The 23485-nt window shown below is 41.1% G+C and overlaps 1 protein-coding gene across 1 annotated transcript; it reads left to right on the top strand.

The window, feature by feature from the left end:
• Window positions 1-1423: 1423 nt before the first annotated feature.
• On the top strand, window positions 1424-18008 carry thoc7 (THO complex 7). Its single transcript, XM_060910761.1, has 8 exons — window positions 1424-1483; window positions 14230-14350; window positions 14447-14574; window positions 15257-15343; window positions 15461-15518; window positions 15643-15709; window positions 15810-15879; window positions 17849-18008. The coding sequence occupies exons 1-8, from the start codon at window positions 1465-1467 to the stop codon at window positions 17908-17910; spliced, it is 612 nt and encodes a 203-aa protein (XP_060766744.1). The 5' UTR covers window positions 1424-1464; the 3' UTR covers window positions 17911-18008.
• The last annotated feature ends 5477 nt before the right edge of the window (window positions 18009-23485 follow it).

The following is a 23485-nucleotide window of genomic DNA, read 5'->3' as shown; positions in this document are numbered from 1 at the left end:
GGCGGCACGGTGGTGTAGGGGTTAGCACTGTGGCCTCACAGCAAGAAGGTCCTGGGTTCGAGCCCAGCAGCCGACAGGGGCCCTTCTGTGTGGAGTTTGCATGCTGTCCGCGTGGGTTTCCTCCGAGTGCTCCGGTTTCCCCCAAAGACATGCAGGTTAGGCTAATTGGTGGCTCTAAATTGACCGTAGGTGTGAGTGTGAATGGTTGTTTGTCTCTGTATCAGCCCTGTGATGACCTGGTGACTTGTCCAGGGTGTACCCCGCCTCTCACCCATAGTCAGCTGGCATACATGTCAACCTTTGGTCAATCAAACCTGTATAACCAACCTCCAAAATCCGTATTTCCCTTATAAAATCCGTTTAAGATGCAAATTAAAATAATTTACCTAAAATTTGAATGATAATTAACAATGATATATCCAAGTTACTTTTTATTCAATATTAATAACAATAAACCTTCAGAATGAATACAAAGCTCCAATGTTCGACAAAAACACAAAGTGTCACTCTAATGTTCTGAATTGTACTCCATGACAGCTTTTTTAGCACTCTGCACCAATACCTCACGAGGCTGCATGTCACAGCAAGTGTCTGTGTTCATCTTGCCGGAGTGCCCATTCAGAATCGTTTCAGTCGCTAGTGAAAGTCGCTCAGGTGGAAATACTCGTTTCAAACAAAATGTTACTTCCCGGTTGGCGGGATTCTCGCAATGCGGTGTGCGCATGATCAAAAGTGGAACGAAGTCTCGCTACCACAAGATAACGCGCGATTTCATAAGACTCTTTACTGGCTGTCTGTGGTGTACAGTACGTTTGTAAATGTTATGCGCTCTTTTATCATCGTGGGAATTGATTATAGCTCTAAATAAATATTGAAGTTTTTTTAAAGAATCCGTATAACTTTATTTGTACGCCCGTATACTACGTTTATTGAATCAAATCCGTATAAAATACGGACATTCCGTATAGGTTGACATGTATGGGATAGGCTCCAGCTTGCCTGCGACCCTGTGGGACAGGATAAGCGGGTACGGATGGATGGACAACAAGAAGGACAGCAGCCTAACAAGAGTAAATAAAAACAAAAACTCTAACTCGTTGATTCAGGCGCTTTTTTCTTTTATTCTTAATGCACTGAAGAGATTATTGGGTGATAATTAACTCTCAAATTTCCACTTTAATTCATATTTATAAGAAATTAACCAAAACTTTTTTAACACACTGAAGTTGGGAGAAAAAAAATTCGTCTTGGTGTATTTTTATGTTTAATAATTCAAGGGTAAAGAAAAAAGGGGGGAATAAAAAATAAAATAAAATAAAATAAAATCGTGGAATTTAATGGATTTGGGTGCAATACAGGACGCGTCCATAGAGGGCGCAGTTTCACTCAATGCTTCTGATTTTGTTACTTCCGGTCGTGTCAATAAAGTTTTATCGAATAATCTCACTGTACATTGATGAAGAAATGGGTTCCATAACTGATGGTAAGATCAGAATCATGTTTAGTCGCTAAAACTGTTAATTAAAGCTCTTTTTTTTCAGTGGTGAATGAAACAGTGTTGATTTAAGTGTCGAGAAACGAGCTGAAATCATTCAATAGCTGTTTTGCTAACAGGTTAACGGAAGTGATGTAGCTACATGGCTACTTGCTTACTACCAAGGCAACCAAAAATTAAAATTATTATTAAAGTATATTAATATATCTAAGTGCATGGGAGTGATAATAAAAGCACAAATGACAAAAAATATCTAAGTTAACTTCACCTTCTATCAGGTGGTTCATAGCTTCAGTAAGTCCGAAGTAAATATTAATAATAATAAATGTCTTCCCCAGGCTGAATAACAAACCACTCACTGTTTCCTCTATAGGTTCACTACAGAGTGTAAGAAATAACGGTGTTTACAGAGTATATAGTGCACTCGTTTGTCATTAGGAGTCATTTGGGATTCAGCCCACGTCCTGAGAAACTCCTGTTTCCAACTACCATAGGGGGCAGAAACAGAAGTTATTAAATTTTATCCTCAGCAAGAAACCAGGAATAAAAAATAACAACAGCTTGTGGCATTTGTAGTGATATCCAGTTCAAAAGTTTGCACCCCCACCCCAATATAGTTTATTTTAGTCAGGGAGCATACAGCGCCCTCCACAATTATTGGCACCCCTGGTTAAGATGTGTTAAAAGGCAAGGCAAGTTTATTTATAGAGCACATTTCATACACAGTGGCAGTTCAGTGTGCTTTACAGAAGTAAAAGCAAAACAGTAAACAATAGAAAATAAAATTACATAAAATAAATGGGGAAGAAAATTAATAAGAATTAAACAATAGTAGAAATAAAATAATAAAAAGAGATAAAAGTTCAATTAAAAAAAACCCCAGCAGAATAAAAGTTAAGTAAAATTTAAAACATGGAGAGACTGTAAAAGTAAAACATGTAGAGATGGCAATATTAATCATTTAGCAGAAAGCATCTGAGAACAGCTTGGTCTTTAACCTAGATCTGAAGCTGCCAACAGCAGGAGCATTTTTGATGTCCTCTGGGAGTTGCTTCCATAGCTGTACTGCATAGTAGCTAAAAGCTGCTTCACCATACTTTGTTTTAACAACAGGTTTTAACAGTAAATTTTGCTGCTGCGATCTGGTAGATCTGATTGGGTTAGGCCACTGCAGCGTATCAGAGAGGTAATTGGGCCCTGTACTATTTAGAGATTTGTACACCAGCAGCAATACTTTAAAGGAACAGTCCACCGTATTTCCATAATGAAATATGCTCTTATCTGAATTGAGACGAGCTGCTCCGTACCTGTCCGAGCTTCGCGCGACCTCCCAGTCAGTCAGACGCGCTGTCACTCCTGTTAGCAATGTAGCTAGGCTCAGTATGGCCAATGGTATTTTTTGGGGCTGTAGTTAGATGCGACCAAACTCTTCCGCGTTTTTCCTGTTTACATAGGTTTATATGACCAGTGATATGAAACAAGTTTAGTTACACAAATTGAAACATAGCGATTTTCTATGCTATGGAAAGTGCGCACTATAATGACAGGCGTACTAACACCTTCTGCGCGCTTCGGCAGCGCATTGATACGGAGCTCAGATATCAATGCGCTGCCGAAGCGCGCAGAAGGTGTTAGTACGCCTGTCATTATAGTCCGGACTTTCCATAGCATAGAAAATCGCTACGTTTCAATTTGTGTAACTGAACTTGTTTCATATCACTGGTCATATAAACCTATGTAAACAGGAAAAACATGGAAGAGTTTGGTCGCATCTAACTACAGCCCCAAAAAATACCATTGGCCATGCTGAGCCTAGCTACATTGCTAACAGGAGTGACAGTGCGTCTGACTGACTGGGAGGTCGCGCGAAGCTCGGACAGGTACGGAGCAGCTCGTCTCAATTCAGATAAGAGCATATTTCATTATGGAAGTACGGTGGACTGTTCCTTTAAAGTCAATTCTGTAGCTTACTGGAAGCCAGTGAAGGGACCTTAGAATTGGAGTAATGTGCTCTGTTCTTTTTGTTCGTGTGAGAACCCTAGCTGCTGCATTTTGAACCAGCTGAAGTTGTTTGATGGTCTTTTTTGGCAGGCCTGTGAAAAGGCCATTGCAGTAGTCAACCCTACTAGAGATGAAGGCATGTATAAGTTTTTCCAGATCATTTTTTGACATAAGTCCTCTTAGTTTGGAAATGTTTTTTAGGTGATAAAATGCAGTTTTAGTGATTGCTTTCATGTGCCTGTCAAAGTTTAGCTCGCTGTCAATGAAAACCCCAAGATTTTTAACCATTTCTTTTGTTTTAATCCCCTTTGTGTCAAGAATAGTGGTAATCCTGAGTCTTTCATCTTTTTTTCCAAATAGAATTACTTCTTCTGTTTTATCTGTGTTCAGCTGAAGAAAATTTTGTGACATCCAGTTGTTGATTTGATCGATACACTGGTAGAGACATTCAAGGGGGGCATAATCATTAGGTGATAGAGCAAAATAAATTTTGGTGTCATCTGCATAGCAGTGATATAAAATTGAATTGTTCTTGATAATTTGCCCAAGTGGGAGCATATAAAGGTTGAATAGTAATGGTCCAAGAATCGACCCCTGGGGGACACCACAGGTCAAGGACATTGACGTTGAGGTACAGTTTCCCATGGTAACAAAGAAGCTTCAATCTTTTAAGTATGATTTAACCAGTTGATAACTTTACCAGTCAACAGTCAAAAGTTTTAAAATAAATTCAATTTTTATTGCAGAAGCATAATCTCACACTGAAAATTGTAGAAAAATGTAACCCTTAACTCAAGTGAATAAAAAAAAACCTGACTAAGAAATAATTATTTTTCATAAAATCACCTGTTCCACAATTATTGGCACCCATAATTTCCTAGAAAATGAATGTAATTGAAGCATTTCTGTCATTTCTACTGTAGTTTATAAAGTTGATCAGAGTATCTAGGAACCTTTAAGTAGTAATTCATCACATCCTGTTTCCCTGGGGTATAAATATGATGTGACAAGCAGATTCTACCATAACAGAGGCCAGTTAAGTCCCATCTCCTTAAATTGCTGAATTGATTATTTTGATCATTCTATTCAGTTTTTCTAGTAGCATTTGGGGTCTTGGACATTCACAGTAAATTTTAGGACAGTAAGTAATTAATAAAAGCCTGACATGACAGACATGCTAAATGACAATAGAAACACATCGGTTTCTCTCATCAAACTCTGACAGACAAACTAACGTCTACCATCATATTCTGACAGACACTCTAGATGACAGTAGCAACAAAACTGTTTCTTACATTATTAATCTGACAAATTTAGTAATAATATTAAATACCTCATCACTAGAACCAAATAATAAAATAAAATATTGAAATAAAAAAGAGAAAATGTATTTTCAAAATTGAAATATCAACAATAATTGTCAGAACAGTGACGATAGACACGACTGGGTCACTTTCGCGGGGAAATAACACATTGAAATGGCCTGTCGGCTGAAAGGGTCGCAAGTGGCTCTGATTTATCTCAACTTACGATAGTTTTCCTCCAGAAAAATTTAAATATGAATGCACAAATATATTCTCAATGTTTCTATCATCAAAAATTTCTATCGTCAGGATAGCTGACTGAAAATCTTACCTTGATTTATTTGATGAAATCGAGCTGTCAGAACTCCAAGTCTTGCCCGGAAGTAAATGTCTGCCGTCACAAAAATCACACGCAGTAGAATTTCCTCTTTGCGTCAGTCAACATGTGCGTGGCGAGGGCTTGAATTTTGCTATCGTCAGGTGCATTAGACTGACAGACTGACGATAGCATTTTTTAAAAATAACTGTGGGCTTCTCTCGTGAACGAAATAGTTTTTTCGCTGTTAATCTATTTCAACTCTATCTGTTGACACCCAAAAATGATAAAGCCTGCTTCCACACGATAACTACCAAAGATCCATAATGGCCGAGTCTATCGTCAGGTCATCTGACAGAAATTCACTGACGATAGCAACAGGGATAATGAAAGGGATTTTTAAAATGGGAGTTATGTCTGTCAGATGTGTCAAAGAAATAGAACTTTATTCTTTAAAAATCTTTTATTGATATACTCGGTGTATTTTTAAATGACGTGCTGTTTTAGAAGACCAAATACCATATTTTCAATCTTGAAAATATTACCTCACTGAAAAAAGGACAAGAAAAATGTCTTATTTTGTGGGCAAGTGGTTAATGGATCCAGTTACGGTAGAATCTGCCGACACAGAGGCCTGTTTCTCTTATCCACTCTTCAACATGGGAAAGACAAGAGAACACACCATTCAAGTAAGGCAGATGTGTGTCGACCTTCATAAGTCAGGCAACGGCTACAAGAAAATAGCCGCTCGCCTACACCGGCCCGTATCTACAGTCAGAGGAATCATCAAGAAGTTTAAAACAACTGGAACAGTGGCGAACAAGCCTGGACGAGGATGCAAGTTTATCTTGCCACCACGCGCAGTGAGGAGGATGGGAAGAGAAGTAAAAAGTTCTCCAAAGCTCACTGTTAGAGAATTGAAATCAAAGAGGAGCATTTTGGAGTCACAAAGTCTCCATAACAACCATCAGGCGCTGTCTACGTGCCAACAAGCTGTTTGGGAGGCATGCACAGAAAAAGCCTTCTCACTTACAAGCATAAATGTCTGGAGTTTGCTAAGCGGTACGGGGACTTCAACTGGGACCGTGTGCTTTGGTCAGATGAGACCAAGATAGAGCTTTTTGGCAACAAACACTCTAAGTGGGTCTGGCGTAACACAAAAGATGAGTATGCGGAAAAGCACCTCATGCCCACTGTGAAGTATGGAGGAGGATGGTTGATGTTGTGGGCCTGTTTCTCTTCCAAAGGCCTCGGGAATCTTGTTAGGGTGCACGGCATCATGAACTCTTTGAAATACCAGGACATTTTAAATCAAAATCTGGTGGCCTCTGCCCGAAAGCTGAAGATGGGTCGTCGCTGGGTCTTTCAGCAAGATAATGACCCTAAACATGTGGCCAAATCTACACAAAAATGGTTCACCAGACACAAAATCAAGCCCCTCCCATGGCCATCTCAGTCCCCAGACCTCAACCCAATTGAAAACCTGTGGGGTGAGCTGAAGAGGAGAGTGCATAGGAGGGGACCCAGGACTCTGGACGATTTAGAGAGATTGTGCAAAGAGGAATGGTCCAAGATCCCTCCCTCTGTATTCTCCCATCTTGTGAAATGTTATAGGAGAAGATTAAGTGCTGTCTTGTTGGCAAAAGAGAATTGTACAAAGTATTAACATCAGGGGTGCCGATAATTGTAGCACACATGATTTCATGTAAAAGAATTATTTCTTAATGTGGGATTTTTTTCCCCACCGAATAAATGCACTTGAATTAAAGGTTGGATTTTTCTCCTTTTTTGCATTGTTGTAGCCTGGCTAAAGCGACTTCAAAGCTCTCCAAGCTATTGGTCTGGCCAAGATATTAAGCCCAACCGTTTCCCAGAACCCGTGGTTGACCCGCTTCCCTGAAATGCCTCAGTTTGCTACTGGTCGAAGCCACAAAAGGCTGTGACGAAGCTTAAACCAATCACATCACTCTTTCCTCTGACGTATGTGACGCGACGATAGGATTCTCGCTGAGCCCCATTGATTTGGCTACTAGCGGGGCTAACTGGTAGATTAAACTCTTACCGAAGCCGGTCGGGAGCAAGGCGAAAACGTCCTTCCTTTCAATAAATACCTCCAGGGCTGCTCTTTGCTCCGTTTTCAATGAGAACTTCCCGTTGAATGCTTTCAATACAGCATGATTCTGTAAACAATCTATGGCTTCCGGTCGCAGTTCTACTACGTCACTGCCTTGAACACGCCTCTACCCAGGGCCGTTGGAGATGCTCAAAGTTGATTCGCTCCCGATTTTTCGGGAGCTTGGAAGAGCTGTAGATAGCTTGCCTGGCCAGACTAAGCTCGCAACAGGCCCTCGTGTTGCGTCACGCTTAGGATGGGCGGGCCCAGGCTAGCATTGTTATCCTATATTATTAAAAAAAATGAATTCATTAGAAGCTTAAGAACATATATCTTAACGAGGGGTGCCAATAATTGTGGAGGGCGCTGTATGAACCTACTTTGCAAAATTTGCCAAGTCTGGTTTCTCAGTATTAACCCTTTATTTACATCCGAAACAAATTATTTTTACTTGTTGTAATGTCAGCAATCATTTTCACCAAAAAAAAGGAAATGCTAAATGTCGCATGAAACAAAAACATATATCCGTATCGCTTAAGTCCTTTATGACATCTGTATTTTTTTTAATTACCCGTTTACTAACTTTATGTGAATAGCAATCATATGTTTACATGATATTATCAAGTTAAGTTTAAAATGAGACATTTAAGTACATAGAGAACATAAAAAAAGCCAGAAATACTTTACACTATTGCTACAGAACGGGGTGGCACAGTGGTGTAGTGGTTAGCGCTGTCGCCTCACAGCAAGAAGGTCCGGGTTCGAGCCCCGTGGCCGGCGAGGGCCTTTCTGTGCGGAGTTTGCATGTTCTCCCCGTGTCCGCGTGGGTTTCCTCCGGGTGCTCCGGTTTCCCCCCACAGTCCAAAGACATGCAGGTTAGGTTAACTGGTGACTCTAAATTGAGCGTAGGTGTGAATGTGAGTGTGAATGGTTGTCTGTGTCTATGTGTCAGCCCTGTGATGACCTGGCGACTTGTCCAGGGTGTACCCCGCCTTTCGCCCGTAGTCAGCTGGGATAGGCTCCAGCTTGCCTGCGACCCTGTAGAACAGGATAAAGCGGCTAGAGATAATGAGATGAGATGCTACAGAACTTAATATTTATCGCTTATCTACATTCCAGAACTCGGCTCACAATCTCTCATTTCAGAAATTTCTGTGAGACTTTTATTCCTAAGCTGCTAGCGGTTTCTGGGTTTTTTTTTTTAATGTCCAAACTACATCAAGAAGTCACACTTTGCATAAGGATTCAAACACAAAACACGAAGATAAAAGCAGTTATTGGTCACACACATGACCAGAAATAAAGCAGATTGAGCATTTTCTAAGAGCATGCATATTAAGCTACCTCCAGATGTGTCCAGATGTTTATGATGCAATGAACTCATCATTTGATATTCCATGTTAATGAATAAGTAAAAAAACAAATGATACTTCTAATTCGAAATATTATATTTGACATTTGCAGGTTTCAGATTTTGTCTTATAAAATCTTTTATCCAAATACAGAATCACTTATCTCAGATTTTATTGACGAGTTGGTACGTGGACACATTAAGCATTAGCATGTTAGCACAAAGCATATTTACAGGATCGGTGCGAGGATGAGGAATCTGTTGTGGTTGTGTATGGAGAGTGCATGGACGGATAAGCATCAGACATTTCAGTAACTCTGTAATTAACAGGTTCACTAGTTCTCTACAATGTGTAAAGCCAAGGTCACAACCGGACGTACGATTTTTTGGCCGTGCGATTTTTGGCGTTTCCCAAATCGCTGCGGTTTTTTTGTTCGTGGAGAAAGACGCACGTTGGCCGTAAGTTTGTCTTGCAACCTGAAAAAAATGTAAGCGCCTGTAGAGTTTGTTTGACATGACAAAGAACCTCTGCGGCCGGTCTACGGCTCGAAAATCAGCACGTCACACGTGCGCCCTCCGTGCGTTTCTTGCGTTTTTTGCACGTCGACCGGCCGTAGGAGCACGTACGGCCGGTTGTGACCGAGGCTTAAGAAAGAGTTGTATTCTTAATTATGGCAGACATCTGAGACAAGTATGCAAACATACACAGAGATGCCTACTAGTACGGATTGGCCGTATTTTGTACGGAAAAGTTACGTAAATACGATGTTACAGCAAACAGTGTTATTCTGTACGGAATTATGTCCAAGCGACTTTTTCAATCCATGCGCGATTCACGGCTAGGCTATTTATTTTTACGACAACCGCACATGCTGTGTGTGACATGCGCAGATTCCGCACATTTGTTCGCTAGGGCTGTAACAATATGCATATCGAAATCGCGATACGCAGAGCCATGATCCGTGTCGCGATACAAGAAGGCAGAATCGCGGTACACCCTTTCAAACTTCTCCTCAGCCCAAAAACAGAGGCGCTTCCAAACTTCAATTTATGAATACTTTACTTTTTATTTAAATTACATTTTAAACTTACTTAAATTACTTTTATTTTTTATATCTATTAGTAAGTCGTTTTTTTTCGCCGACCTGCGACAATCTTCTGCGAGTCACGCAACGTCCACACTCGCCACTGGCAGAGCATTCATTTCTTTTAAGCGGTCGCCATTCTGGTTGCGACGCGGGGAGCGAATCTGTAAACAAGCAGCTCATTGGCTGGCTAGGTGTGCCACAAGCCAATCACAATCACTTGACCGGAAAGGCATGCAGTGTTGCCAGATTGGGTGGGTTTAGGTGCTTTTTGGCTGGTTTTGAACATATTTTGGGGTGGAAAACGTTAGCAATATCTGGCAACACTGAAGACATGTCTGCTTGGGCGGAAGCCTTCTGCGGCAGTTACATTTTGACACGCGAGCAATGTTTCACCATAAAAATTCCGTAATTTCCATCTGTTTTCCGCGATCACAGAAAATCATTGGCCCTATGAGAGTGAGACAGTGAGAGAGCCACCCCTCCCCCCCCCCCCCCCCCCCCCCCAAAAAAAAGAAAAAATCTTAACGGATTTACACGATTTGGAAAAATGACTTTTTCAGAACCGAAAAAAACAGAGCTTCCGGCTCAACAGTATTATTTTGAGAAATAAAACAATCTTTGGATATACATTTGTTCATTTTTGCATACATATTACTCATTCTCTGCAGTGGTCTGAATTATTTGTTATTAAATAGTTAATGTAAGTAAGTAAATGTTAATAAGTCAAATTTACTACTTTAAAAATACATTTAAAAAAAATCGTGGGTGTATAGAATCGTGGGTCAAAAATCGTGATACGAATTGAATCGTGAGTTGGGTGTATCGTTACAGCCCTATTGTTTGTGCTATTTTCGATACGGTAGAATGGCCGTGCATTACACCCAGTCATTAACATCACTCATGGCGGTCATGATGACTGCACGCGGCATGTCAACTACAAAAAAAAAACCATATGGAGTATGCTGAAATGGCGAGTCAGGCAGAAAGTAAATCTGGGGGTATCCAGCAGTTTTTTACGAAATCTGTGGATGAAAAGACACGGAACGTGACCCGTGCTGAAGCGCTGATGGTTGACCTGTGCTTGGAGTTGAACTTGCCAATTAGTGCCATGAAATGTGAGTTAAACTTATTCAGTTTCTTTTTACATGTCTGATTTTTATTCACTGAAATATCAAACACTGGCTGGACTTCTTTAATTCCAAGTCTTTTCAGTGTTGCAAGTACAAATGTACTGTAGTATGATCAAAAAGAGAATTTTATGATTAGTGCTGTTGGGATTGTGGCAAAAAATTGATCATTCCACTGTTTTAAATACAATTATAAATGTCATTTTATTCAATGTCTCTTCTGAAGCATTATGCTGAAGTATTTATATATTGGGACATTAAGATAACAATGTCGGACTCTCTCTGGCATGAAATAAGAAATTTTTTTTTAATTTTATTAGAATCCGTTAACAGGTAGAACATTTTGCCAGGCAATATAATATAATACTTTTGAGGAGTTACATTCAATACCAATGATTGGTAGTCAACCGTAATGTCTGCAAACAGGGAACACTATTGTATTTGAGTGATTCCAGGCTTATGGGTACTGAAATGGGGACATGAACTTATTTTTAAAAATTCACCTAAAACCATTTCTTTTTTTACCATCAGGTCACAAAACATGTAATCTTTAATGAATGATATGTTAAAAGATAACTTTAATTTTCTGAGATGTAATAAAAACATATTTATATGCCAAAGTCAGAACGTAACAGAAGTGTTGTGGACATACGGTATATATTCTCAATTTTAACAATGTAGAATTACTTTTTGAAACATAGGAAGGTGATGTTTTAGCAAATATAATTAATAAACATGTGCAGTAGAATAAACATACACATTCTTTCAATAAGATTAACATGGTATATAGCTAGATTGTAATGAATTTGTAACAGACGCGAGATGGACAATCGTAACAGAAGTAATGGAACAGACATCATTTTGGAACTCATAGGCTTGACTTTGGCATATAAATATGTTTTTATTACATCTCAGAAAATTAAAGTTATCTTTTAACATATCATTCATTAAAGATTACATGTTTTGTGACCTGATGGTAAAAAAAGAAATGGTTTTAGGTGAATTTTTAAAAATAAGTTCATGTCCCCATTTCAGTACCCATAAGCGTGGAATCACTCATTTATAAAAATGTGATCTATTGTATGCTCTAGAAATTTGTTGAGTGGAAATTCAGTTGAGATGGCTGCTCGCGTTTTGTTTATTCAATTCACACAAAACAGTTCTTTTTAATAATTTAAATGTTAAACATATTGGTATATACACCTCTTTATAATGGAAATGCGCATAAATTAATGTTACTGAAAGTCATTCCAAAATACTGAAAAATGTTTTTAAGAATGCTGAAATTCAAAATTTGGGGTAGATAGCTCTGCATACAGATCGGCAAAGATAGACACACAAAGGAGCGACGAACCTGCTGAAATATTTTTGCAACAAATCTCACAGAGCTATGGGACCCTGACAGAAAATCCGTCACCTTGTTAAACACTTTTTTTTTCCCCCCATCAATCTTGAAACAAACATACTTTTAGATAAAGAATCCTATAGAGTAACAAACTCCTAAAAGCAAAAAGTTATGTCAGTTGAATAGACTGAGCACCACACCACACCACCTCTGAGGTTCGAACTGATCCCATTCAGTAGTTTGGGTCCTTTTAGGGTTAAATGGGTATCTAATGTATGAACCCTGCTTTTGACCTGAGTAAAAAGGTTGTGTGCAACAAATAACACCTATTATGGATATAATAATTGCATATTAATGATGTAATACTTTTATACCAATTTCCTATGTGGTTTCAGGGCTCTTTTTATGCACAAAGTTCCCCTGCATAATTAACTATGCCTACAAACATTACAACAACAGGGATGAGAATTTTCCGCGGATCTGCGGAATTCCGAGTTTTTCCCGCTGAAAATGTCATTTTTGTGAAACGTGTAAATCCGTTGAGAAAATTTCGGGGAGGGGGGTAGGGGTCGGCGCGAGGCGAGGCTTGTGGTGGCACAAGTAGGCAGGACCGACCGACCGCCCGCCCGCCAGCATCTTTCGGCAACGCTCATCGCAAAATTAGTTGCAGCTGTGATAACGGAAATCGTCATTGCTTTCTTCAATGTTTATGCTAACGACAACTCACGACGATTTCCGGCAACGTTTTGGCGCTAGTATCATCTCACTTCTACAATTCACGGAGAAACAAGCTATACGTACACGGTTTTGATTACTTCTTAAGTTCTGGTTATTTTGGTTAGTTTTCAAAGTTACTTCGCCAATATGGCGAAAGTTTTGGACCGCAAAAATGAGGATCGTGCCAGGGAAATCAATAAATCGAACGGGATAAAGAACTGTTTCCGATGGACGTGGCTCGATAGTAGCGTTACCGTGCAGATAGGGACACGAACTGTGACGACGTGCCTGACGGAACATTTTCGAAAAGTGGACGTGCCGGGAAAGGTTCTGTGTATTCTGTGCTCAGATATGATCAATTATGGAAACAGAGGAGCTAGAAACATCCAGGAGCACATCAAAACAAAAAAGCACAAAGGTACGTTTTACTTAAATTGTCAAAGATAGAGTCAGGAGGAATCTAATATGTCGTTACGGTTACTTCCATTATCGCTCATGATATATAATTACATCTGTAGGGATTTGTTATCTTCTCATCTCATTATCTGTAGCCGCTTTATCCTGTTCTACAGGGTCGCAGGCAAGCTGGAGCCTATCCTAGCTGACTACGGGCGAAAGGCGGGGTACACCCTGGACAAGTCGCCAGGTCATCACAGGGCTGACACATAGACACAGACAACCATTCACACTCACATTCACACCTACGCTCAATTTAGAGTCACCAGTTAACCTAACCTGCATGTCTTTGGACTGTGGGGGAAACCGGAGCACCCGGAGGAAACCCACGCGGACACGGGGAGAACATGTAAACTCCGCACAGAAAGGCCCTCGCCGGCCACGGGGCTCGAACCCAGACCGTCTTGCTGTGAGGCGACAGCGCTAACCACTACACCACCGTGCCGCCCGATTTGTTATCTTAAAGTTTATAAACATTTTAAACCACCATTGAATTTGAAAACATTCATATATATATTATGTGGGAAAGGGGGATTGTGAATTTGGCAAATGCCCCCTAGACCGGCCAGGTTAGGCCGGCGTAAGGGGACATTATGCTAAATTTTTTGCCTTTGGCAGATATTTCAGAGTTTTTTGTTTTTTTTTTAAATGTCCCATTCTCATCCCTGCAACAAGTCCAGATTTATGGATTTATATCCGAACTTGTATATTATTACCAAAAACAAGACTTGGCAAATTTTGCAAAGTAGCCTCCAAATATAAACAAATACCGCCTGACTATTTGTTGTTACTTGTCGTGATGAACATCCCTGAAACCAAACACTAATGTCTTTTAATAGTAATAAATCCCCTTTATTTGCATTCTAAGGGTGCGCAAATTTTTGTGTATCAGCTTCTGTTCCTGTCTTGATTGTAGATGAGGTCATTCGTAAGCGGCTGCTCATTGACGGCGATGGAGCCGGAGACGACAGACGCATCAACGTCTTCCTGAAAAGCTTCGTCAAATGGTGCCACTCGAACGTGACGCCGGAAGAAGGGTAATTTTAATGCGATCTAAGTCGTGTGTCGTCCCTTCCCGCAAATCGATGACACTGCGACAGACTCGAACGTTTGTTCCGTCTGCTTTCCGGCAGGTTTGCTCAGTACCAGAGGATGCTGGGAAGCTTGTCACAGTGCGAGTTCTCGATGGGAAAGACGCTCCTGGTGTACGACATGAACCTGAAGGAGATGGAGAACTACGAAACGATCTACGCGGACATCGGTGAGAGCGTTTCCAGTCTTCACGGGTGTGATGTTTGAATTTGGAAAGCGTCTCACGTTTACGCGCGGCGGACGTTTGTTTTCTGCGTAACCACAATTCCAGCGACACGTCAGTCGATACAAAGCAGAATTTCAGTTCGGACTTCAGCCGTCCAGTTTCAGTCATCGCGTCAGATTCCTGTTCTTGGCTGTCAGGACTGAAACCTGACATGGTGTTTTGCAGTCGTCGCCGATCTGCCACATGTTTTGACGTTTTGAGATGCTTTTTTGCTCACCACGTTTGTACAGAGTGGTGATTTGAGGTCCTTTGACTTCCTGTCAGCTCCAACCAGTGTGGCTGGAAAAGTCATACAGCTGCTGGTGAACTGAATCAGACCACTGATGGAGGACAAAAAATGAAATAAGAAACCACCCTGACTTCAACTCGAACCATGATTTATGATTCCATCATGACAAAAAATGATCGTTCATCAGCTTTGTTAAAGCAGTGCAGTGACTGGATGAAACTTTCAGCGTTTAATGGATAAATGATAGCATTTCTTTAAAAAGTCAATCGGAGCGGTTAAACAAACACGTGTAGGCGATTTAACATGAATTCTGTTTGCATTTTGAGAGAAGTGGAGCAGGTGAAATGTCTCTGTGTGAGGTTTTGTGCTCATTTCTGGTCCGTTTCCTCAAAACAGAGCAAAGTATCTCAGCTGCACACGAGAAAATCGCAGAGTGCAAAAAAGAGATCCAGAGGGCAAAGAGGATACGGAAGAACCGCCAAGGTGTGAATACTACTACTGCTGCTGCTGTGAATCGTTTGAATGATTCGTAATAATAATAATCATCACCATAATGACACAAATATTAAAAAAATGAAAAAGTATGATCTTGTGTTTTAGAGTACGACGCTTTGGCGAAGGTCATCCAGCAACATCCAGACAGACACCAAACGATGGAGTCAGTATAATTATTATAATTATTCCTGTTTACTTCAGTGCATCGACACTGATCGAAAAATATTAGAATCATCTCTTCAGGTTTTGTTCGTAACCGATATTCTGGTCTGATTGTGTCACTACAGGCAGCTTGAAGCGCTGGACAAAGAACTTCAACAGCTTTCACAAATCAAAGAGAATGTTGAAGATAAGGTAAGGCTCTGCTTCCTGGTCATGAAAACTCGTCTCGCTCTTTCTTTCTCTTCCACACACACACCACAACGTTTTCACCTCTTCTTTTCCCCCCCCTCAGTTGGAGCTGCGTAAGAAACAGTTCCACGTGCTTCTCAGTACCATCCAGGAGCTTCAGCAGACTCTCGAGAGTGAGTCAGAACTTCAGTCGAACTCTTCACTGCATGGACGCTCATGAAAGCAGCATCATGTTGTGTTGACTTACGCTACCGTTCAAAAGTTTGGGGTCACTTTGAAATGTCCTTATTTTTGAAAGAAAAGCACTGTTCTTTTCAATGAAGATCACTTTAAACTAATCAGAAATCCACTCTATACATTGCTAATGTGGTAAATGACTATTCTAGCTGCAAATGTCTGGTTTTTGGTGCAATATCTCCATAGGTGTATAGAGGCCCATTTCCAGCAACTCTCACTCCAGTGTTCTAATGGTACAATGTGTTTGCTCATTGCCTCAGAAGGCTAATGGATGATTAGAAAACCCTTGTACAATCATGTTAGCACAGCTGAAAACAGTTGAGCTCTTTAGAGAAGCTATAAAACTGACCTTCCTTTGAGCAGATTGAGTTTCTGGAGCATCACATTTGTGGGGTCGATTAAATGCTCAAAATGGCCAGAAAAATGTCTCGACTATATTTTCTATTCATTTTACAACTTACGGTGGTAAATAAAAGTGTGACTTTTCATGGAAAACACAAAATTGTCTGGGTGACCCCAAACTTTTGAATGGTAGTGTAAATATCGAGATGATGTCCAACACTGAATATTTACACTCTTTGCTTTTTCTAAAAAAGTAAAATATTTCATTTGGGATGTGGCTGTGCGTTGAATATGGTGCTGTAACTATAGCACAGGCTTACGTATCCTGACGCCCGCTGCACTACACACATCAGCCGAGTCAGACAGGTAGAACGAGCGGGTTAATTGACACACATGACAAATGATGGACTGTTTTCCAAATCAGGTTTGTGAAAACGCTTTGTGACAAAGTTGATATAAAATGTTCATGCTTAATAACAATACTTATTTTTTTTCGCGGTCCAAATCCTGCGCTCTGATTGGCTGGTGAGCGGGTCCGTATCCTATGGTACGGACCCCGGTTACGGACGTCTGGCGACTCGCTCGTTCACAACAACAACAAACATAGTAGAATTTTTTTTTGTCAACATTTTTTTTTTTAATATAAGATTTATTTATAAGTATCAAAAATCTTATAAATTTTTGCCAGCATTTCTCAGGAGAATAGCATTAATTTTACAGCATGGATGGCAATGACAGTGTTCACAGCAAAAGCAAGTTTTACTACCCTGAGGAAGAAGAAATAAAAGAAAACATTTCAGGAGAAAGCTAAAAACTTGTAACTGTTGCTAACACCGAGCCAAAACATGGCTGAATCCTGAATGACTCCTATTTGTATAAATAGGGGACTACATAGGCGGCAAAATGTAGTTTTTTTCCTGCCATGGAAGTGCACTTGTATACCGAGGAGGAAGCAATTTGCATTACAGCCGTGAATGAGGATTCAAAATGGTGGCTCGGCTCGGTTTTCCCTTTCGGGTGCTCTCGTTTTCTGTTAGAATTTGGTAAAGAAAAAAATTAATATATTATTTACCAGCTTAAGGTCGGTCCATATGGTGAAATACCGTGACCTCGGCCTTGAATACTGACCTCGGCTCAAAAGGCCTCGGTTAGTACTTTCAAGACCTCGGTCACGGTATTTCACGATACGGACCTCCTAGCTGGTAAATAACATATTATAAATGACGAAGCAAAGACTATCCAAAATATGTCGGAAAATATATTTTCCGTGCGATGCCAGGACACACCATCATACCTCGTACCCAAATGGTTCGGCAACCACTTGCTGACTTTTTGTTTTTTTCCCCCCAAACCATCCTGTGCTCCACTTATACTCCGACCAACCAGTCAGATTCCAGGGTTCCCTGAAAACCGTGATTGAATTCCAATAGGAAGTATATGGATCCTAAAATGGCTGAATAATTTTCTTTAAGAGTCCGAGGATTTCAAGTTGATCATAATTTCATCCTCCCTGCATGTGTATCAGCTGAATAATCTGTTTTTAATGTCTTTCTTGTTTGGCAGATGATGAAAAGATGGAGAGTGATGAAACGTCACAAGAAAGCCCAGTGGAAAATGGAGATTAGTTTTTTGTGGTTTGGTTCCCCCCCCTTTCTATCTTTCACATTTCCATCGCATCTTTTGACAGTATTACAGTACATTTGTAATAAACATGATTTCACAATCCTTTTTGTTTTTGTCTCTTTTATATGTCTGAAATGATGAATTTAACGCTGAGAGTGTGTAGTGATGCTCAAACCCAGGAGATGGTGCTGCTGTCACACAGGAAAAGACAATTTCTCAGGCTTGAGAACCTTTAGATTAGAAAAAAATGATGGCAATGGCTCTTGGAAAGATCTTCTCCTTCATCACTTAACACTCTCTGTATACTTCTAATTATTGTTTAATTATTTCAATGTTAAGTCAACTAATTTAAATTACGAGACAAGATCTAGCCGTGTGTAGTGATGAAGGGGTCGAAGCAGTTTGAGGGACTGTGGCCATGTGGAAGTTTAGGCATTTACTTGGTTCCATGATGGAACTGACTTGTGGAATGGATTTCCTCGGTCAAATAGTACCAGCATTGGCCAGATACCAATTCACTTCCTGTTGACAGATTTAAGATCTGGACACATGCATTCCTGAGATCCAACCTGACTTCCTGTTTCCGGCAACACTCCAGAGCAAGCCAAAGACATGACCGCCCAGTGTATCTCAGGTTTTGAGTCATTACGCAAAGGTGATGGTTACGTGTCATGATTGGCGTCTTCGAAGTAGATTGCGATGACCTGAAAATGATTATCAAGTTTTGTGCCGAATATACAGTAATTTGCCTTCTTGGCATCAATGCAACGCTGGAAAGAACCAGAGAAAAAGAGAGGACCATGTAGGTAGCACAGGTCATTAAACAACACCTCCGGTTCTCTTTCCAAGATTTCTGCACCCAAGCTGTTCTATTTGTTCAGTCTTAAGCAATCAATCCACCGACATTCAGTGTTGGAGTTAAGACCTTTCACATCGATCGGCTCGAATACAGCCAAGCTCTCGGTCTGTCTAATCGCCCACTCTCAAGTGAGTGGGACTTCATCCTGGAAGTGGATTGTCAAGTCAGAGTCAAATGTGTTTCAACTCTGGTGGAAGAACCTGGTCAACTCTTTCCTGCCATTTTGATTTCTAATTAAACAGCGACAAATCAATGCTTTGGTTTGGCTCATCTTTCTATCCTGAAAAACAGGAAGTTAGAAGTTAGTTTCTGATGTCATTTCACCTGCATTCCCACATATGACACTGATTACTGCATCTGTCACACCATGTTACGTTTGCTTCCAGTCATTGGGTGGAGACTTTAATCAAATCTGACAAGCAAAGCCAAATCCGGTTCAAGCACAAAGCTGAAAAATCAAGTTAATGCAATTTTCACTTTCATAAAAATATCATCAAACAGCTGGGATGTTTGATATTGGCGGCTTTAATTTGGGAACAAGACTAACATTACAAACAATTGAATTTCAAAATCCAAAATCTTTTCATATAAGATTTGAAGGATCTCATTGACCCATTTCCACTCATGCCCACAAAGCTCCGCCCCCAAAAATAGAGTGAGATTTCGCTTGATGACATAATACACTTGTGCTGAGACAACGGCTTAAACAAATTTTTTTTTCAACATTATTTGTACTAGTAAGAAACAAAAAATATTGATGATTACACCTTTAAGCGGGGCGGCATGGTGGTGTAGTGGTTAGCGCTGTCGCCTCACAGCAAGAAGGTCTGGGTTCGAGCCCCGTGGCCGGCGAGGGCCTTTCTGTGCGGAGTTTGCATGTTCTCCCCGTGTCCGCGTGGGTTTCCTCCGGGTGCTCCTGTTTCCCCCACAGTCCAAAGACATGCAGGTTAGGTTAACTGGTGACTCTAAATTGACCGTAGGTGTGAATGTGAGTGTGAATGGTTGTCTGTGTATACGTGTCAGCCCTGTGATGACCTGGCGACTTGTCCAGGGTGTACCCCGCCTTTCGCCCGTAGTCAGCTGGGATAGGCTCCAGCTTGCCTGCGACCCTGTAGAACAGGATAAAGTGGCTAGAGATGATGAGATGAATACTACTTCATGTCTGTTGTGAAATAGTACCCATTGGTCGGGTCTAGGAGGCAGAGAGTATTCACAAGCAACCAGTATATTAGCACAGCAGTACCGTGTTTGAAAACAAAAAGGATCCTCAATGGATCTTTGGATTGTTCTTAGCCTCCTACACAGGGTCCAACTTGGAGCTTTCTCTGTTTGGGTCATCTTCTGTTGTCTATTGCGACAGAAATTGTTTCACAGCTTCATCCAAAGCAATACCAATTTGCAGCAAGATCAAAAGTGATTCTGGATGTCAATTTGAATCAGTTGTGACTTCACTATGAGCGCTTTGGACTATCGATCACAAGTTTGAATACCGGAACCGCCAATCTACCACTGATGGGCCCTTGGACAAGACCCTTCAGCTCAGCTTTCTATTATAGCGTGTGCTGAAGAAGTAAATGTCTCCAACATGGCTGCCTAAGAACATCACAGTATTCAAAGACACATACCCCTTTTCCACCAAAGCAGTTCCAGGGCTGGTTCGGGGCCAGTGCTTAGTTTGGAACCGGGTTTTCTGTTTCCACTGACAAAGAACTGGCTCTGGGCCAGAAAAACCGGTTCCAGGGTAGCACCAGCTCTTTGCTGGGCTCGAGGAAAGAACTGTTTACGTCAGCGGGGGGGCGGAGTTGTTAAGACCAACAACAGTAGCAAGACCGCGAGAGGGCGCCATTTTTAAATAAGCGACAAGATATCATGGATGCAGTAAAGCAGCAGTCATCCATTATTGTTGTTGTTGTTGCTGCTGCTTCTTCTTCTTCTCCGTGTTGTTGTTGCTTCGATGTCCGCACCAAGGTTTATGCAAACGCAGCGACGTAACTGACGTATACAGTGACGTAATGACGTAGCACCCCGAGCTATGGAAAAGCAAACTGGTTCTCAGCTGGTTCGCAAGTCGAACGAGTTGTGAACCAGCACCAGCACTGGCCCCGAACCAGCCCTGGAACTGATTTGGTGGAAAAGGGGTAACAGTGATATTTTGTTCATGACTAAAGTCACACTGTGTCCTAAAATATTTTGGAAGGTTTGTGTGGCATTACTGAAGGACTGAATGATGTCCAAACAGATGTTTGTGCTGAAGAAGGACATTGTGCAAGTGGTGTATCTCAAAGGTGCATAAAGCCAGTATCTCACTGGGCTGCGACAGCTTGCGACAAATTGTGAACGTCATTCCCGAGAGAGTTTCAAAAGTGTCTTGAAACATTCGCGGGGCTTCTCAATTTCCTCGCATGAGTCGCAAAGTGTCGCTCCTTTGTCGCTGAAATTTTGAACATGTTCAAAAAATTTGCGCAACAAAATTTCTCTCAAAATAGCCGCAAATGCGTCGCTGGTGTCGCTAAGCCGTCGCGAACCCTTCTCAAGTCAGTTTCCGTGAGGCTTCCTCTACTTCCCTGCCTGCCGAGGGAAAGCCGGGCTGCGACAGCCTTCGACTAGTTGGAGACACAACAATTGCGGTAAAATATGCGAATATCAATTCAGTGTGATCCCAAGTGAAAATTGTCGCTAATTCGCATATTTTATCACAATTCTTGTGTCTCCAACTAGTCGCGGGCTGTCGCAGCCCAGTGAGATACTACCCTAAGTGGTCCTTCAGGTCCAAACACTGGATCTTATTTTGAAAGGTACACTTGATTCATGATTTCAAGTGTAAGATACATATCCGAAGGTCCTAAAAACATAATTATAGTTATCACTATCCCAGTAACAAGAAAACGCACAGGGTGGTGGTACCTTTATTTCTGAGAATGTAGCCCAGATATGTCTCAAAGCAGTCAAGAAAACTATTAATGGCAATTCTACAAGTAATTGTACACATTTAAGGAAGTCTAGCATCTAACCCAGCACTTCATCAATTCCCCCAACACCACCATTATTATATCAACCTATAATGACAAAATATCCTGAATGCTCTGAGGGACGTGAGAACCCACAATGAACTACTTCAAAATCGGCCATATCCCATGAATAATCAAATCAGGTCTCAGCAGTTGGCCATGCTGTTTCTAATTAGCGCTCTGTTTTAGAGCAGCCGAATTTCCTTCGTTCCACCAGGAGACAGAAAGTGATTCTCAGGGTGGTGCCGAGAGATAGACATGACGACCTGATGAGTCAGAGCCAGGCTGGATGGACAAACACTGAGAACTTTATCCCAAGTATCTAAAAACAAACCCTGAACAGGCAGCTCAGTCCACATTCTCACATTCTTACAATTTCACATTTTCAAGACCTGGATTTGAAGTTTAATATCATAATGTCAGGATTTCAAGCAAGAATGGAGCAAATAAACTGGGAATGTCATGGTGGGGAGGGCACAAAAGTACTGCATTGTTTTGTCCTACTTGTTTTTTTTTTGTAGAAAGAATTTAAGGTGGAGTTCATTTTCCATTGACAGTGTTGAGTTTTGGAGAACACTCTTTGAAAGAACAAGGTTCTACCAAGGGTTCCTCAGGGGTCTTCAGATGGATAAAGGGTTCATTAGTTTGGCTCATTGGTAATCCTGAAAAGTTTTATCAAAAACCTAATAACAGAGACAAACCTCAACTTTGAATGGTTCTTCAAAGGTTCTTTGGAAATTTGAGTTCTCAGCTACTTAATTGTCTTTCTCTTGGACACCTCTCTGCAAGCGAAACCTTCTGTTGTATGGTTCCACAAAGAAACTGATAAAAATTGATGGACAAACTAAAGAACACCTTCACCAAGCCAAGACCCTTCAGCCTTAAACCATGATATGGCCTGCAGAAGTCGCAGGAAATCAATCCATTTGTGATTGAGCTTTGACTTCAAATCCATGGCCACGTTAAAGCCACCACGATGTCTCATCTTACACTGAAGACTCACTCTTACTTTTTGTATGTTTTCATCTTCACCTTCCCAGCGTCTTCCTGTCTTGCTTTTTTCCTCCACACAATACAACACCCCGCTGTATAAAAGTCAAGATGCTCTGTTCTCTGCACCTTCTCCGTCGCTATGGTAACAGCACCGAAGTGCACTTGAAAAGGAGTCAGGAGAAAACACTGTGCTCTGTGAGATTGTGCAGAACTTTGGCCCCAGCACGCACACGGTGTGGTCAGGACACAGCGTCCTGATTGTCCACTCCACCTGTCCTATTTGCTTTGACAGCTGGGGAACAAATGTCCCGAAATCAGAGCACTTACCCAAGATGAATCCCATTTATTATGTTTGTTCGTACTGACAGCAGGGTAACAAGTGACCCTAAAGCACGGGCGATTGCTCTAAGACAACGAGGGAGGCTCAGCCTCCTCTAAAAATGACGAACATCATGTAGGATGAATTGCGCTAGGCTTATGTTATAGCCGACCTTATAACATTGCTATTTCAGATCCAGAATCATAGAAATATATGTGCTCAACCCAACTACAGTGCGAAATCATTCCGTTATAACTTTCCCCAGTTCGCCTAATGTGTGTGTGAGTTTTTCCCCCTCGACAGCGCGATGCAGCCCAGCCTCAGTGGACTTCAATGGTTTTTGGGAGCTATGCGCTTTTCAATATCAAAATGCAAGACGATTATTGGACAAATACTGT

This window comes from Neoarius graeffei, chromosome 26, assembly GCF_027579695.1.
Source record: "Neoarius graeffei isolate fNeoGra1 chromosome 26, fNeoGra1.pri, whole genome shotgun sequence".
Lineage (NCBI taxonomy): Eukaryota > Metazoa > Chordata > Actinopteri > Siluriformes > Ariidae > Neoarius > Neoarius graeffei.
This window is presented reverse-complemented; position numbering and strand designations above follow the sequence as displayed.